The sequence below is a fragment of the Hydra viridissima genome, unplaced genomic scaffold (assembly GCF_058129835.1).
Source record: "Hydra viridissima isolate aposymbiotic clone 2 unplaced genomic scaffold, HvirCarnegie_v1 scaffold_1, whole genome shotgun sequence".
Taxonomy (NCBI): Eukaryota; Metazoa; Cnidaria; class Hydrozoa; order Anthoathecata; family Hydridae; genus Hydra; species Hydra viridissima.
Genome location: NW_028324300.1, coordinates 18,363,833 through 18,381,259, shown reverse-complemented (window position 1 = coordinate 18,381,259; position 17,427 = coordinate 18,363,833). Strand labels below are relative to the sequence as shown.

Below are 17,427 nucleotides of genomic sequence, written 5' to 3'. Positions count from 1 at the left end.
TTCCTTCTTTTCATTTGTTAATTCTTACCATCTCTAATACATTTAATACACTTACACAGTTTGCTAAATAAAAAAACAAATTCAGCTTATTAACAAAGATTAGAAATAGTTGATGATGTCATTTGTTAGATTCTCTGCAAATCGTTTTTTAAAGTTAATACTTTTATCGCTTTATCCAGTTCAATCGCTTTGTCTACAATTTTAACAATTTAGATAGATGAGAATTCCTCTTTCACATAACAGAAGTCACCTAAAACAAAAACGTCACTTTTTCTTTTTATTTTAAACTTTATGATTTTATTGTTTTGATGTTGTTGTCGTCGCACAGCGATTGAAAGTCGAAAAGTTAGTGGAATTACATAAAAACCAGTGTATAAATCTTTTTTGAAAATCGCTGAAACTAAATATAACAGTTATATTTAGTTTCAGCGATTTTCAAAACATTTTTTGGCATCTTTACGTTTGTCATTAGATGGTAAAAATGAAGAATTATTTGCAACGCAGCACTTCTTAAAACGTAATGTTGATGTTTAGACAGCTTTGCTTCAATTAAAATAGAAATAGGAATTTCAGATTCTCCTTATACTTTGATTCTCGCTCCTAAAAGCCGAAGTATCCTCTGATTTGCAAATGCTAAATCGGACAAACTGAATGTGGAACGCGTTCCTTCAGGCTTTCTACAATTTGTTTTCAATAAAATTATAACAGTTTGCAGCAAATGTAAGCAAATAATGAAGTTTTATTTCAAAAGCTGTCTAAGAGAACATGGAAATATTTTAAAAATACTATGAGAGTTTGTGTTGTAGTTTAATATAACTGTTTTTAGAATACCGTCGTTGTTTAGCACAGAATGACAGGAATGGTTGGTCCAACCCTTTTAAAATCAGATTTCATGTTCTGGATTTGGAAAGGGAAGGGGGGGGGAGGGAGTAGTTCAAATTTTACCTAATATTTCTTAATATATAAAATTGTACTTTTTTTCCTCTTCGGTTAACACCTTTTTTACAGCAATTTACTCTTCTATTGTCCTCCCTTTCGTAATGACGTAATACTTGCGAAAAAATTACTATTAACTTGACTTAAGGAATAAAAATATTTTTGGGGATACTTTGCAAATAGAGCGAGGTTGCTCCAATTTGGGCACTATATGACTAATGAAAAAAAAACCTTTTCCCCCTCCCTTTTTTACTGCAGATAATGAAAGGTAGTCGTTGAAAATTAAGAAAAAGCTTAAAAATAATATTTTTTGTCTTTTTCGTCCGACTCAAAAAAGTAGAAACCGAGGCGAGTTTACTTTGTTCAGAAAACCTTGTTCTACAAGTTTGACGCTTTTAAAATATTGTTAGATCCTATTTTTTGACACCATTTTAAAAACAAATGACAACTGAGTTTAATCTCAATGCAGGAGAGTTTATTGACTAAAAACATTTTGAAGACAAAAAAAAAAAAAAAAATTAAAGCACAGATCTCAGTTAGGTTCTTCACAGAATTCGTTTGGTAATTTTTCATTTTACAAAACCAAAGCTCAAACTTTTTATTGATTTGATATCGGTTTTTGTTTTGTTTCTTCTTGTTTTTTATGGATGCAAGATTCAGTTTTTTCTATTTAGTGTTGAGGTTAAAGTTTCATTTTTAAATGTTTTATTGTGTCTGCTTGTGTAAGTTCGAGAAAAACTGTAGAAACAAACAATGGTTTCATAAATCACCCAACATTTTGGAAGGTTGAAGAAAAGAATATTTTGAGTAAAGAGAAAGGAGATACCAGAGCACAAAATTAAGCGGTACGTCATTTGATTGTACGTCATCTCCTTTTTTTTTACTTGCTTTAGTTGTTATTTAATTATTCAGCAATTTTAGTTTCATAATTTATTTTTTTTCATATTTTAAACAAAAGTTATACTTTTCAATTTTTTCTCGTTGGACCAAAAAGTCTTATCAAGATGTGCGCTCAAAAATGATGAGCGTTTTAAAAAAGTAGTCAAGTTGTCAATGGTACAACATGTATGTAATTGGCATGAGATTGGCCAGAAGGTACAACATGTATGTTGTACCTTTTGGCCAATCTCATGCCAATAAAGGCTTATGTAACCATTTTTTAAGCAATCAAAGTTGTCTAAAATAAATCCCAAAAAATAACAATCTAGGGGAGATTTGTGTACCAAGAGTCTTTTTGTGCCTTAAGTCATCCTACTTTATTAAAAAATATCAACTTTTAAGCCATGCAACTCAGTCAGCTGGATTGATAATACCAATTTCTTTTTTTTTTATCCAATTTATGGATTGGATGTTGTTTCCGCAGCAAGTTAAAACTATAAAATGTATTTGGAGGGTCTGAAGTAAAATTTTGTTTCTGACTTCTTTTGTTGTTTATAAATAAAATATTTAAATAAAAAATTTTTTGTTTAGTTCAAGTAATTAATACTGTTTTGAGCAATAACTACTAAATGTCTCCAATTAGTTTGAGTATTTTGATTGATCTTGTTTTGTATAATGTTTTCTAGTCTAGTACAAAGAACCATTGATTGGCCTTGTGCCTAAGAACATATCTTAAAGTACATCTATGGTCATAATGATTATGACTTTATTTTATTGAAATGTTTTTTGTGAAATTGATATCAATTATCAGTACTACTTTGAATTAATCACATTTTTGGTTAAAGTAAGATATTTTGAATATGATTGAATTGTACAGAATATCTTATCTTATATAGTTATTATTATGATTTTAGAAAATTCAGGAGCAAAAAATACATTTCAATACCTTGGTATATTAGCTGATTGCCTAGGTACAATTAGAAATGATCATATTCAACATATATCACTGATTTTAAAGCCCTTTTACTTGATGGAATTTTATATTTCTAGTAATTTTTAGCTGCCGTATTCATTTACATAAAACCATAAAGCTTTTTTGATGAAATTTTTAAATGAAATTTTTTTTCAAAGAAAAAAAAAAAGGCAAAAACAAAGGCAAAAACAAGGCAATAATGTAACAATCATTGAAGCCATTTATGCTTGACTCTTGATTAAAAAACTAGTTCTTTTACGAATGAATGACTTTGAAAATTTATGTTAACATTTCTTTCAATAAGTAAGCTAAAAAATGAGGCATAATTACAATTACATTTAATATTCAGACAACCTACAAAATACAACCCCTAAAAGTTCATGTTTCTGGTCCATTTTAAGTTTCTTATAGCAAAACCATAAATAATTGGATGATATTTCTAAGAGATGCAGGTAAACCAGTTATAATTTATAAGATATTGCTGGTGTTTTTTCTTTTATGAAACTATTTTTAATGATATTGGCTTCTTGGCTGCAAATGTTACTACTAGGTCAGTAGTGGATACTAAAACTTGCAGAAAATCACAATTTTAACTGATATACCTGAAATAAAAGTCATTTTGCATTCAAAATTTAAAAATAAACAATGTTGAAAACCTACTTCACAACAAATGAAACCCATAGCAAGCCAAATGATTTTTAATCAACAACCTGATTCAAACTTAAATGTTGAAAGTTCCAATGATATTGATTTTTGAGTAAATTTACTTGATAATGAGTCAAAAAAGTGAATTTGTTTCAGGAAATTTTTTGCTTGTCACGTTGATCGGAAAGAAATACTCTCAATCTTTTTAGCAGAAGTTATTGAAGTTTTGGTTTAGTTTACAAACTTAAGTATCTTAAGAAATCAAGAGGGAATAAATTTATACGAGATGATAATATTTATGATATGGAACTTGAAGATAATATAATGACAGTTCCACCACCTAGTGATGATCATGGATCACTTAGATGTCAGTCTCTTATGTTAGATGTTGATTTGATATCTTTTACTGTAATATAATTTTAATTGAGTCTTTTAATTTTGCATATAATTCAATAAAGTATATTCAATAAAGAATTTTTTTAATGCATAAAACATTACAAAAACTAGGAGCAGATTGGTTTCTTAATGATAACCAAAACGTGGTTGAACAGTTTTTAAAACATAAGAGCCATTTCTAATGAGAGATCAGAAAATTGTAACTTACTCTCAAGGGAAGATTGAAAAACAAAGTGCATATTCTGTAGAGCCTGACTTCGTTAGCTCTATATTTAAAAATGGACAACCTTTTTCAATAATGGCTGAAGCTATACCAAGGCCATTAGAAAACAAAGTCAAAAAGTAAAAGAAAGCAGGTATGAAAAGTTAATAGCTTTCTTTGAGATAGCAGTAAATGTGAAGGGCTTCTGTGTCTGATTTCTTGACGGTTGTTGAGAGAATAATGCAGGATGAAGTTGATAAGTTTGAGGAAAATAAGCCGTTTTTTATAAACCTAATAAAAATATTCTACTAGACTTTTATTATATTTTCGGTACCAGAGAATGTCCAATATTCTTGTTTTAAAAGGAGGTTGTTACAATTTAATTACAAAAAAAGCATTAACATTAAAACAATTCAAATGAGTTTTTGTCCCAAATGTCAAGGACTAACACATTAATAACGTCACTACCGTAAGGTAGGTAGGGGGGGTATCAGTAAGTTAATTCCGATGTTAAGTCAAGTTAAAAGCAGGATCAAACTTTGGTTTAAGAAAATTCTTTGATTTTTTTTACGGGGGGGGGGGGGGGGGGGGAGGGGGGATCACGGACATCTTTATCATAAAAAATCATCGCATAAAAAATCTTTAACCAAACTTAACTAATGTAATTGAGCATTTTTATGAAGTTAAAGAATCTGGTTTAAACCGGTGAAGCTTTGAAAAATATTTGCGCCATCCGCAGAGAGTTCTCGCTAATCATTTAACGAAGACGAGGTTGTCAAAATACTAGGAAGGTTCTAGAAAATTAGGTTATCATTTTTATAAGACTATCCTAACACATTTAATTTGCATCCATTAAATCATTCAAAATATAATTTTGTAACAAAATAGTTTTTTTCGAGAAAAGTGCCCTTTTTGAAAAATCTCTCACATTTCTATTCGTTATAAATATTGTTTAAAAAAAAAAAATACGCATAATATATCCCTTTTGAAATTTTGAGCCTTTAAATCTAAATACATGTTAGACTTTACTGATCATTATTTCAAAATAACGCCATAAGTCCTAATTTAAGCAGATCTCAATCATGCAGGCACTGCTGCATTATTCAGAATTGCTAAAGTTTCTTTTTAGATAAATGCATTAGGAGAGATGTGTTATTGGTATTTTTTTTGTTCTTAAGATGCTGAAACCCCACAAGTAAAGCCAAAATAATAGTCAAATAATTCATTTATTGGTGGATAAAAGGTATTCCAACAAGATGAGGCTTACTTGGATGACAGTTTTACTTCATCTCCCAACGGTTTGTGTTCAGTGACTTATGGGGTTTCTGACGTAGAACCGATTTTCTTACACTCTTTTAACAACCATGAAACAGTTTACTGACGTATTTAGGAGTGTTTTAGTGAAGTTCATTGTTACCGATAACGGACTTCTTTTTTGTAGGACTACTTTAAAAGACGAAGTTGTCATGGAGAACAAGTTCGATGATATTAAGGGTAATTATATATTTTTAATGTTTTCCATTTGAAACAGAGTTTCGTTTTTTTTTTTTTTTTTTTTTTTTTTTTTTTTTTTTTTTTCCACAAGATGTATTTACAACGTTAGCTGATTTGCTGACTTATGATTGGCAAAAGTTTGCTCGATGTCTTTCGATTGATCACTCAGCAATCGATAATGTAAAAGAAAAGTTCGAAACTACGCGAGAACAAACTTTGCAAATACTAAACCAATGGCATAAGAATAATCCATCAAAACAATGGCGAGATATGAAAAGCGGATTACTTTTTTGCAATCGAAAAGATTTGGTCAGTGAATGCGAACGAAGTAGGTATTTTAAGCTTGGTAGTTTTCACGCGCCCCTTGTGCGTAGTTCTCCGTCTGTCCTTGAATAATTATTAAAAATTAAAAAAAAAAAAACATAATATACAAATAGGCCATTAAAATATTTTTTTTTACCTAAAAGGTATATTTTTGAAAAGGACAAAATTTCTTCTTTTTTTTTAACAAATAAAAAAAATCGCAAATCTTTCAGGAGTTTTTCACAGCAAAAACATGTTTTTATCAGAAAAAACATTTTGCAATTTTCCGGATTAAATTCACACTTGTATTAGTACAAAAAAAAGTATATTTATGGTGTTATTATAATTAATTATTTTGTCTACAATATAAATCATTTTAAAATAAAAAATAAAAACTGAATATGTAACAGCACTCAAAATTCGTTGTCTGAATGTTTTTGCCACCCTCGTGGATTGCACGTTTTTACTCTATTCCTCACCCAAACCCTTCCCCAGCCACCCCCAAACCCTTCCCCAAAAACCCCCACCCCCTTCCCCACCCACCCTGTTCCCCACCCACCCCGTTCCCCACCCACCCCGTTCCCCAAAGGCCGCTTCTGTATAAACTTCCTGACATGAAATGATTTTTTAAACTTTTTTTAAAATATCTTTTTAAGAAAAATGATTTCGATTTCAAAAGAATGATATATTCACTGCGAGTTTCTCAAACTGAACTTAAAAATTTTCCACCTAAAAATATTTTATGTGAGATATGTTTTTTTCTAAAAAAAACTGTAAACGACTGAAATAGCGTTTATAATTGAAATAGTTTAGAAATAAAAGTAACTTGTAGACAAAATAATTTAGCACTTAGTGATGATTTTAATAATATCAGTTGTCAAATTATTGTTATTTAAGTTTTGGATATAATTTATTATGATTTCCTATAAAAACAAAAACAGATAACATCGAAATGCTGACTGTTCAAAAAATAAACTCTAAACAAGCTTCAAAAATGTCATCGTGTAGTTAATTTAATGTGTTTTTGTATTTTAGAGTTAATATCCCGACACTCCATTTTCGGTGTCATTCCACCAACAAAAGCCTTCTTTTCACGTGACGATGAACTGAAACAAATTCACAAACACATTTGCCAAACAAATCATTCGGGTAAATCAATCACAGTTTTAACTGGAATGTCTGGAGTGGGGAAAACTCAGCTCGTGAGAAAGTATGTAGCAATTTATAACGAGCATTTTGAAAATGTTGTGTGGGTGGATGCAGCATTTCACAAAGTACAAGTTTCTGTGACTAATCTCTGTTACCAACTAGGGTTATGCATAAAAGATTCTCAAGGCGATCCATTCGATATTGAAGTACTTTCTAGAAAAATGCATCACTATTTTGAAAGAGAAAAAACGTTATACATCTTCGACAACGTCGATGATAAAAGTATTAATAACTTTGAAAAATACGTGTCCAACAAAAAAAACGCCTTTACTTTGGTAACATCGCAATGGAAATCATGGTCAAACGATGTCAATCAAGTGCAAATTCATTCTTTCTCCCCTCAAGATGCGTTTCTTTTTGCAAAAAGTAATATTAAACAAATATTTGCAAACGATGACCAAAAACTTAAAGAAATACTCAAAGTGCTCCAATATCATCCACTCGCCATTAATCAAGCCATTCTCTATATAAACAACAACAGTGTTTCTTTGCAGGAATATTTAGATCTTTTTCGATCTTATCCCATTGAAATGCTGGAGGAAGGTATCCACAACGAAGTGGAAACAAAGTCAACAATAAGATCAATTAACTTGGTATTAATAAAAATAGAAACCACTAATGAAAAGTCACTAGAACTTTTAAACCATTTATCGTATTGCGACGGTCAACTCATCGCAAAAAAAATTATTCACGGTATTTCAAAACATCTGAAAATAAAAGAAGAGCTTTTGATATATCGAGCAATAAGATTATTAGTCAGTTATTCATTGCTTGATCGGTTCGACGATGACAATGACAAGTACGCGATGCACGAAATGACACAGTTAGCGAGTAAATGTTTTCAAAAACGCAAACAAATAACCGAAATATGCAACGAAAACATCGTCGATTTTTTAAGATCACAGTTGAAAGACGTAAAGGAACACGTTGACGATGGGAAGCACTTCTATAACCATTTCATCCATATGTTTCGTGTTAACAAGCCGAAAATGTGTGAAGTGTTCCATCAACAGAGTTGGAAAATCGAAAGTTTCTTATCAAACAAAGGTTTTTTTCAAGAAGCAATAAAAGTACTCGATGCCATTCAAAATCATAACATTAAATTTTATGGAGCTGAAAATGAAATAACTTTAGATACAAAACATGATATAGCAGTCTGCTTCTTTGAAATGGGAAAATATAATGAAGCTTTGGAAATTTTTTCTCAAGTTGATAAAATGCGAACTAATATTTTAGGTATCAACCATCCATCAACATTGAATACAAAAAACAATATAGCAGTCAGTTTGAAGAATATGGGAAAATATAATGAAGCTTTAGAAATTTATTATCAAGTTGATAAAATAGATACTGATATTTTAGGTATCAATCATCCATCAACATTGGTTACAAAAAATAATATAGCAGTCTGTTTGAGAAATATGGGAAAATATAATGAAGCTTTAGAAATTTATGATCTAGTTGATAAAATACAAACTGATTTTTTAGGAATCAATCATCCATCAACATTGCTTACAAAATATAATATAGCGCTCTGTTTGAAGGATATGGGAAAATATAATGATGCTTTAGAAATTTTTTATGAAGTTCATAAAATACAAACTGATACTTTAGGAATCAATCATCCATCAACATTGAATACAAAAAATAGTATAGCAGTCTGTTTGTTGAATATGGGAAAATATAATGAAGCTTTAGAAACTTATCATCAAGTTGAAAAAATACAAACTGATACTGTAGGTATCAATCATCCATCAACAATGGTTACAAAAAATAATATAGCAGTCTGTTTGATTAATATGGGAAAATATAATGAAGCTTTAGAAATTTACTATCAAATTGATAAAATACAAACTGATATTTTAGGTATCAATCATCCATCAACATTGAATACAAAAAATAATATAGCAAGCTCTTTGAAGAATATCGGAAAATATAATGAAGCTTTAGAAATTTATTATCAAGTTGATAAAGTGCAAGCTGACATTTTAGCTATCAATCATCCATCAACATTGAATACAAAAAATAATATAGCAAGCTGTTTGGATGATATGGGAAATTTTAATAATGCTTTAGAAATTTTTAATCAAGTTGATAAAATACAAACTGATACTTTAGGAATCAATCATCCATCAACATTGAATACAAAAAACAATATTGCAAGCTGTTTGAAGAATATGGGAAAATATAATGAAGCTTTAGAAATCTATTATCAAGTTAATAAAGTGCAAGTTGATATTTTAGGTGTCAATCATCCATTAACATTTGTTTCAAAAAATAATATAGCAGTCTGTTTGATGAGTATGGGGAAACATAATGAAGCTTTAGAAATTTATTATCAAGTTGATAAAGCGCAAGCTGATATTTTAGGTATTATTCATCCATCAACATTGGTTACAAAAAATAATATCGCAAGCTGTTTAAAGAATATGGGAAAATATGATGAAGCTTTAAAAATTTATTATCAAGTTGATAAAGTGCAAGCTGATATTTTAGGAAGCAATCATCCATCAACATTACTTACAAAAAGTAATATAGCAACCTGTTTGGATGATATGGGAAATTTTAATAAAGCTTTAGAAATTTTTAATCAAGTTGATAATATACAAACTGATACTTTAGGAATCAATCATCCATCAGCATTGAATACAAAAAATAATATAGCACTCTGTTTGGATGATATGGGAAAATTTAATGAAGCTTTAGAAATTTACTATCAAGTTGATAAAATACAAACTGATACTTTAGGAATCAATCATCCATCAACATTGAATACAAAAAACAATATTGCAAGCTGTTTGAAGAATATGGGAAAATATGATGAAGCTTTAGAAATTTATTATCAAGTTAATAAAGTGCAAGCTGATATTTTAGGTATTAATCATCCATTAACATTAGATACAAAAAATAATATAGCAGTCTGTTTGATGAATATGGGGAAACATAATGAAGCTTTAGAAATTTATTATCAAGTTGATAAAATACAAACTGATATTTTAGGTGTGAATCATCCATCACCATTGAATACAAAAAATAATACAGCAAGCTGTTTTTATGGAATGGGAAAATATACTAAAGCGTTAGAAATTTACTATCAAGTTGATAAAATACAAACTGATAGTTTAGGTTTGAATCATCCATCAACATTGAATACAAAAAATAATATAGCAAGCTGTTTGTATGGAATGGGAAAATATAATGAAGCTTTAGAAGTTTATTATCAAGTTGATAAAATACAAACTGATGTTTTAGGTATCAACCATTCATCAACATTGGATACAAAAAATAATATAGCAAGCTGTTTGAAAAATATAAAACGGAGAGAACTGGAAAATCGAAATTGTCAACTATTCTAGTTAATCGCGTTTGAAAAATGCCGATTTATGTTGATTTTTTAGCAATATGTAAATAGATTTATAAAATAAATCTTTTTTATCGGAAGTTTTATTTCCAATGAATAACAATTAAGTTTGATGATGACAGAATTTGCTAACTAAAAGTACATTATCCAGGTCCAGGTTGAAAAGTATGGTGCAGTCAGTGCTGGGCAAAATACTTTTTAAAAGTATTTGAAATAAAAATAAAATAGTCTACCTAAAAAGTATTTGAAATGAAAATAAAAATAAAATACAAGGAAAGTATTTCAAATAAAAATACATTATAAAACTATTTTAAATACAAAATACTGGGAATGTAACGACTCGAATCGTACATCACAACTTTATTGACATAATTTAACCTTTAAATCAACATTTATTGGCCTTTAAAAGTAGCAGTTTATCGAATGTTGCATCACTAAGACAGTTCCTTCGTGGCGTCTGAATTTGTCCAGCGGAGCTAATAACTGCTCAACAAGTGCGGATGAAGGTAATTTCGTATTGTACCTCACAAATACGTGTTTTATAACTTTATATTTTGCCAAGATTTTAAAATCCGTACCAGAGTCGCTTAATTACGATAAACATTCGTTGTTGACTGTTGTTTGTTCTGCAATGTTAATTTCGCTAAACGAGAAAAAATCATCACTCATGCCACTGCCACCAGCTGATTGAGTACCTAGAAGTGGGTCAGGGTCAGAAATAGTATTAGCTCTGTCTAACAACTGCTGTTGCTGAGACTTAGCTGCACGAACGAAGAGGTCACGACAGAAATCTTTTTTATCACCCGGAACCCATCTCATTTTGAAGTAGGGATGCGATACTGCTGCAATTATCCTGCTGGCATTATGTTCAGAAAATGATATATGAACCTCAAATCTTGTTTTCAAGCTTGTAAGCATAAATTCTGCAAATTTCTTATCATGCTTCAGTGATTTCTGCTGCAGGTCCTGCAATTTCTCCTGTTCGGTGTGCAGCGTTGGAAATACATCCCCAAAGTACACATTGTCACCATGTAGCCTGTCAATAGCAACAGCAATAGGAGCCATTATCATTACATACTCTTCTAGACATTCCAACTCCTTTTTGAACTTTGGCAACTTCAAAACGTCACATATTTCTCCAAGCTTATCTTGCAACTGGAGAATGCATTTCAATGCTTCATACAGGGAGTTCCATAATGTAGGGACAGGTATCAGTATTGCCCTTTGCGATGATTTTTTTCACAGCATCCGATGCCTTTATCTGTTACGGTTGCTGTAATTTTTTCCACGTGTAACCCATAAACATTATGAATTTTTGAGATCATTGCAGCCACTGAGTCGTAAGTATGACTTCCAAAAAAATGTTGACAGGAAAGAGCAACAGATATGCGTGATACTGAGCATTCAGTACTGATATCAATATAGTGAGCTGTCATTCCTAAGTAGCTCTTTTGGTTCACTGACCAAATGTCAGCTGTTGTTTTGTACAAATGGGACTTTACTGAAAACTGTTCTTTTATCATCACGCATTTTTTGCAAACGGGCGTTTAATCGCTTGCCTAATATTTTGCGACAAGGTATACTGACATTGCAATTGAGTCCGTGGATCAAATTTTTGAACGCCGGCTTTTCCACTGAGATCAAGGGGCGCTTATCCTGCACAACGTAGTCAGCAATAACCTTGTCAACTTCATCCTGTGAAATGGATGTTTGATTTTGAGGCATAATGTGCATTTGTTTCAACTTCTTAGAAGCAGGCCCAGTTTCGACAGAAGGTCCACCTCCAACTCCAGATTCCATCTCAGCTACCGAGCGCTTACGTTGTTTTGCAACTGAAACTTTGTTCTGCTTGTATTCCTCAATTCGCTTTTTGCCATGAGCATTCTGCAACAACAACAACAACAACAACAACAGTCAATCAACCGAGATTATTGCATTTATTTGTGTTATGTTATAGCATTAGTGTTTGTCTGTGTTGCTTTATGTGTTTATCGTTTTTACTGTTTAGTGCGTGGTTTAAACGTTTCGTTTAACTTTCAATGTTTTTTCTTTAACTACTTGACTGGCTGTAACTACTATGACTTTAAAATGAGAATGATTTATTACATATTTTATTCATTGTTTGCTTTGTTTGTTAAATTGAATGATTTTATTTAATATTTATATTTATACCATACCACATTAATCAATAAATTGTATTTGGTCTGGTCTCTTTCTTTTTCAGTAAATGTACACGTGCCTCATTATATTACATTGAAATTAAATTGTAATTTTTCTATCTAATGACTAATGAGTAACGATTACTGATTATTATATAACAAACATAAAATATACAATATAATATAGTGTTTTTGTAGTTATATACATACCTGAAGATGTTGAGTAAAATTGGAAACTGTTTTCAGTGAACCACTGTAAGTTTTTTTGCCAACACATAACATACACTGTTCAATAATTTTAACATTCCCTGTAGTTTTACTTTTAGATATAAATTTGAAAAATTTTCCATCAAGTATGGCAGGGACGGCTTGTTCACTCAGCATTTTCGTTTTCTACAATTTCAGTCGTTTCCCTCTCTTTCGCCATTTTGAGTTTTTCGTAGATTGGTTCCCTCTAATATAGTAATTAAATAAACAAATTACCATTACCAAGGGTGGTCCAAGGCAGCACAATCCAGCCAAGGAACTTTTGGAAACCAAGTTTTAATTAATTTGCTGTTGGTGGAAAAGTGTTTTGTATTTTGTGTTTTAAACAAAATAAAAAAACAGCCTTGAAAATAAAATTTGAAAAAAAATTGAAAATGCTAATGAATAAAAGCATTTCAAATAAAAATAAAAATAAAATACAAAAGTATTTTAAATAGTATTTTAAATACTTTCATTTATTATAGTATTTATATAGTATTTTATTTATTATAGTATTTATATAGTATTTTATTTATTATAGTATTTATATAGTATTTTATAATAGTATTTTAAACACTTTCAAAATACTCAACACTAAAAATAATACAAAAGTATTTTAAATAGTATTTTAAATATTTGTATTTAGTTTTGCCTCTTTTTTGCGCGCACTTTGACAAGTAACACAAGTAAGTAAAACAAGTAAGACAAGTAAGTAAAAAAGTATTTTAAATATTTTTCTTTTCAGAAAAATATTTAAAATGCTTTTTAAATATTTTTCTGAAAACTCAACACTGGGTGCAGTAGTAGTAGTATTTATGAGAAAAATAATTTTTCTCATAAATAAATTTCACGTTAAATATGTAAGAGGTTGGCAGCTATAATTGGTCTCGATGTCAAAAGTGAAGATATGTCAATGTTAAAGTGAACACGTGTCAAAGTGCGCGCAAAAATTATTACACGTCAATTAAAATCAAATCAGATTTCTTTTATTTTACAGATTATTCAAGCATCATCCACATCAGTAAACACACAATCCTTTGAAACCCAAAACCCTTTACGAAAGCCTTGTAATAAGAAATTGAGAAAAATTTATTATTCGGATCGCTAGTTTCGCTTTAATAGAGTGAATAACACAGGAATGAAAGAGTTTATGTATTTTATATTTTATAAAGACTTCCTCAGAATTTATTTCATAAACAAACCAGCGCTTCTATTTAAACTTGAAGGAAAAATTAAAAAAAGAAAAGAAAAGAAAAAAGCATAACATAAAATATAAGAGGCAAAACTAAATACTAATTTTAATGAAGGAATTAAGAAAAGAAGCATTAAGACGAAATATAAATTTGATATGAAAAGAATTTTTAAAATTTATATATAAAAGAATTTAAAGAAAAAGTTTAAAGAACAAATTTATATAATATTAAGAAATGTTCACATTAAATATCGATCAGAAAATAAATTTAAAAGTGAAATTTCAAGAATTTTAATAAAGAATTTTCATTTGATAGAAAATGACAAAAGAATCAATATGCAGCAGATATTTAAAGAAATTTTAGTTCGAAATTTCATGTAAATATTCAGTAAGAACTCAATTAGAAGTTTTATATTTTAATTAAATTTAAGGGTTAAACTAAATATTATATTATTATAAAAAAATTCTGAAAATTTTTTAATGTAAATTTTAATTCTTTTAAGAGTCTGCATATAACACATTAAAACCATGGTTTGTGAATGTATTTTACTGTTATGACTGCATTTGCCGCACATCTTTAAGCTTATCTCTTCTAGAGTACATATATAAATCTTTAGGCGCAAGCGGTATCTTTTAGTGTCTACACCATCAACAGTGTTGCAGCTCCCATTTATCAGCTGATCAAGATTGCTTGCATTTCGAAATCCAGTACTTATGTTATAAAAACTTTTGAAAATTATTGTAAGAAAAAAATTTTTTCATCAAAGTTAAATAATCAATCTAATGAAGATGATTAAATGCATTTTGTTAGAAATTATATATGCTGTTAAAGATTTCAAAGATTACCTATGATATAATAGGTTTTGCCAGAATCAAATACTAAATCTTGTTTAGAGTGAGAGTATCTTCTAAATACCAGTATCTTCTAAATACATACAAATAATTAAAATTAAAATTTACAGAAGGTTAAATGTTTAATTTAGTTTATAAATATAAACTTAGAAAATCAAAGAAAAAATTCAAATAAGAAATTTAGATTAAAAACAAAAACTTGAAATACAAAAAAAAGGTAAAAATTGAAGTTTGATGTTGAAATTTGATGTTTAAACCAGAAATATTAATTAATAGTTTAAACATCAAATGAATAAATATTATAGAAATATTAATTAGAAACTTGTATTAGATAAGTAAATTAGAACTTGTTTCAGTTGAAAAAATAGAAAGTTTTAAAGCATGCAACAACTATTGTAATTTTTATTTGTAAGAGTTTTAAAAAAATGATCTATGCAAATGCAACAAAGGGGCAATTATAAAACAAAACTCAAATTTAAAAATTATTTTGGATAATTGACACTGAGCTATATGTCAACATCAATTCAAAAATCATATGAAATTCACTGCCCTATTTTCCATCCTTCATTTTAATTGTCAGAAATTAAAAGAAAATCAAAAATTAAAAATAGAAATTTAAATAATTATTTTTTAAGTAATTTAATTTAGAAATGTAAAATAGAAGTTTAAGTTAGAGGTTTAAACTATTAAATTTAATCATAAATTTAAAAAAGTTCAAGTTAGAAATTTATATTAGAAATTAAATTTAGGATTTAGTTAGATTTTATTTAACTTAACCAAAAAATAAAGGAGAAGTCAAAAGAAAAAGTCAAAGAAATTTTAAAGTCAAAGGAAAAATTTAAAATAAAAAAGAAAACAAAAATTAGAAAAAACTAAATTATAAATTAAAACTAGAAATTTAAAATCAGAATTTTAAATTGTAAATCTAAAAAAAGGTTTTAATATTAAAAATTTTTGTTTGATATTAAAATAAGAAATTTAACTGAGAGAATGAAGTCAGAAATTTAAATCAAAAATTTAAGTTGGAAAATCAAATTAAAAATTTGTATAAAGCTAGAAATTTTAACTGAAATATTAATTCGAAATCGCATTAAAATTATAAATTCGAGTTAATTAGAAACTTATATCAAAAAGTCGAACAATGTGTTTAAGTTATAATTTTAAATTTGAAAGTTAAAAAAAAAAATTCAAGGAGAAATTTAAAAAGGTATAGAGCAAATGGATTGTTTCTTCACCAGGGGGCAAAAAATCATGAATATCCAAAAAATATATATATATCCCCTAATTGTTTTGAGCAGTGTGGTATGAATAATCTAGTCTATTGTTGACTAAATAATCATTTATATAGTTAAAACTACATTATCTAAAAAAAAGTATAGTTGTTAATAGTACAATTTTAGAATGTTAATTTCATTTGTAATTTTTTTAGTCTTTTAGTTCCATTTATGGACAAGGTTTTGAGAGATTTGCATCAAACTAATTTCTTTAGAGAAAAATCTGGGAATCTGGAAAGTGGCAGCGTCTTTCTCAGTGCAACAAAATTTTCCGGCATTTAACGAATGCTACAGAAAAGCAAAGTTAAGAGCTAAAAACTAAGTTGCAATTTGTTAAAAGATTCGTTGTTATCGCTGATATTTGGGCGTATGAATATACAAGAAGTCCGTTTATTACAGCAGCTGTTCATTACATTAATGATAAATGGAAATCTAGTCGAAGAAATGTAGTTAACATACCTACGGGAAAAAATCCGCAGAGATTCCACAGATATTTTCTTTGAAAATATATATGCTCCATCCCAAATCTAAGCTACAGATGAGTTAAATACATATATGCTGAGCATTCCAGAATCATTGTCACTAGGGACAGACGAAAGTCACGGTAAAAAACGTGCGAAAAACATGCGAAAAAATTGGTAAAATATGAGAACGTGGTAAATATGGTAAAAACGTGCGAAAAAACGTGGTGTACTTTGATAAAGATTGCAAAAGACACAGTTAATGATTGGCTGTAAAGGTAGCGAGGGGCTTGTTCTTATTGACTTATTTTGAAGTTAACCAATCAAGTAATCGTTTGATTCTTTTGATATTGGCTGCCGAGTTAAACGGATGGTAAGTTTAATTTTGTTAAAACTCTTCTTTTTTTGTTCCTTAATCTTTTGAAGTGGTTGTAATTATATTTATTTTCATTATTTTTTCAGTTATAAAGTCAACACGTTGCATGGAACTTGCGTTGCTATTCTTGCCGGCTAACTGTTCTTCTTTTTTTTATGCACTCAACTTTTTAAACATTTTATAAATAGTATTGACCAGATGTTTCATATGTGAAGAAGGAGAATTAGATTAAAAACTTATTCAACTTATAAAAAAATGATAAAGTGAAATGAAGAAAAGTGAAAAACAAATGGGAAAAGACGTAAACACCGCCATATACTCATAATACACAGCCAAATACTCAACCTGCCATATAAATAAATGATGAATAGGTATCGCAACCGAAAACAAGCAAAAAGCTATAACAGCTCAAAAAAGTAGAGTTTGACGGACAGAAGAGAGGAAGAGGGGGAGGGAGTTTTACGGAGAA

General features: G+C 29.1%; 1 protein-coding gene across 6 annotated transcripts; it reads left to right on the top strand.

Moving 5' to 3' along the window:
* Nucleotides 1-1,341: 1,341 nt before the first annotated feature.
* Nucleotides 1,342-10,478, top strand: LOC149893715 (uncharacterized). Of its 6 annotated transcripts, XM_090076243.1 has the most exons (6): nt 1,342-1,497; nt 1,611-1,781; nt 5,473-5,525; nt 5,617-5,853; nt 6,864-9,911; nt 10,038-10,478. In XM_090076243.1, exons 3-6 carry the CDS (start codon nt 5,498-5,500, stop codon nt 10,391-10,393), a joined length of 3,669 nt encoding a protein of 1,222 aa, XP_089932369.1. In that variant the 5' UTR covers nt 1,342-1,497; nt 1,611-1,781; nt 5,473-5,497; the 3' UTR covers nt 10,394-10,478. The 6 variants fall into 6 exon arrangements, with proteins under 6 accessions (XP_089932369.1, XP_089932365.1, XP_089932367.1 ...); XM_090076239.1 differs by having other exon boundaries at nt 6,864-10,478; XM_090076241.1 differs by lacking the exon at nt 1,342-1,497 and having other exon boundaries at nt 1,659-1,781; nt 5,635-5,853; nt 6,864-10,478.
* The last annotated feature ends 6,949 nt before the right edge of the window (nt 10,479-17,427 follow it).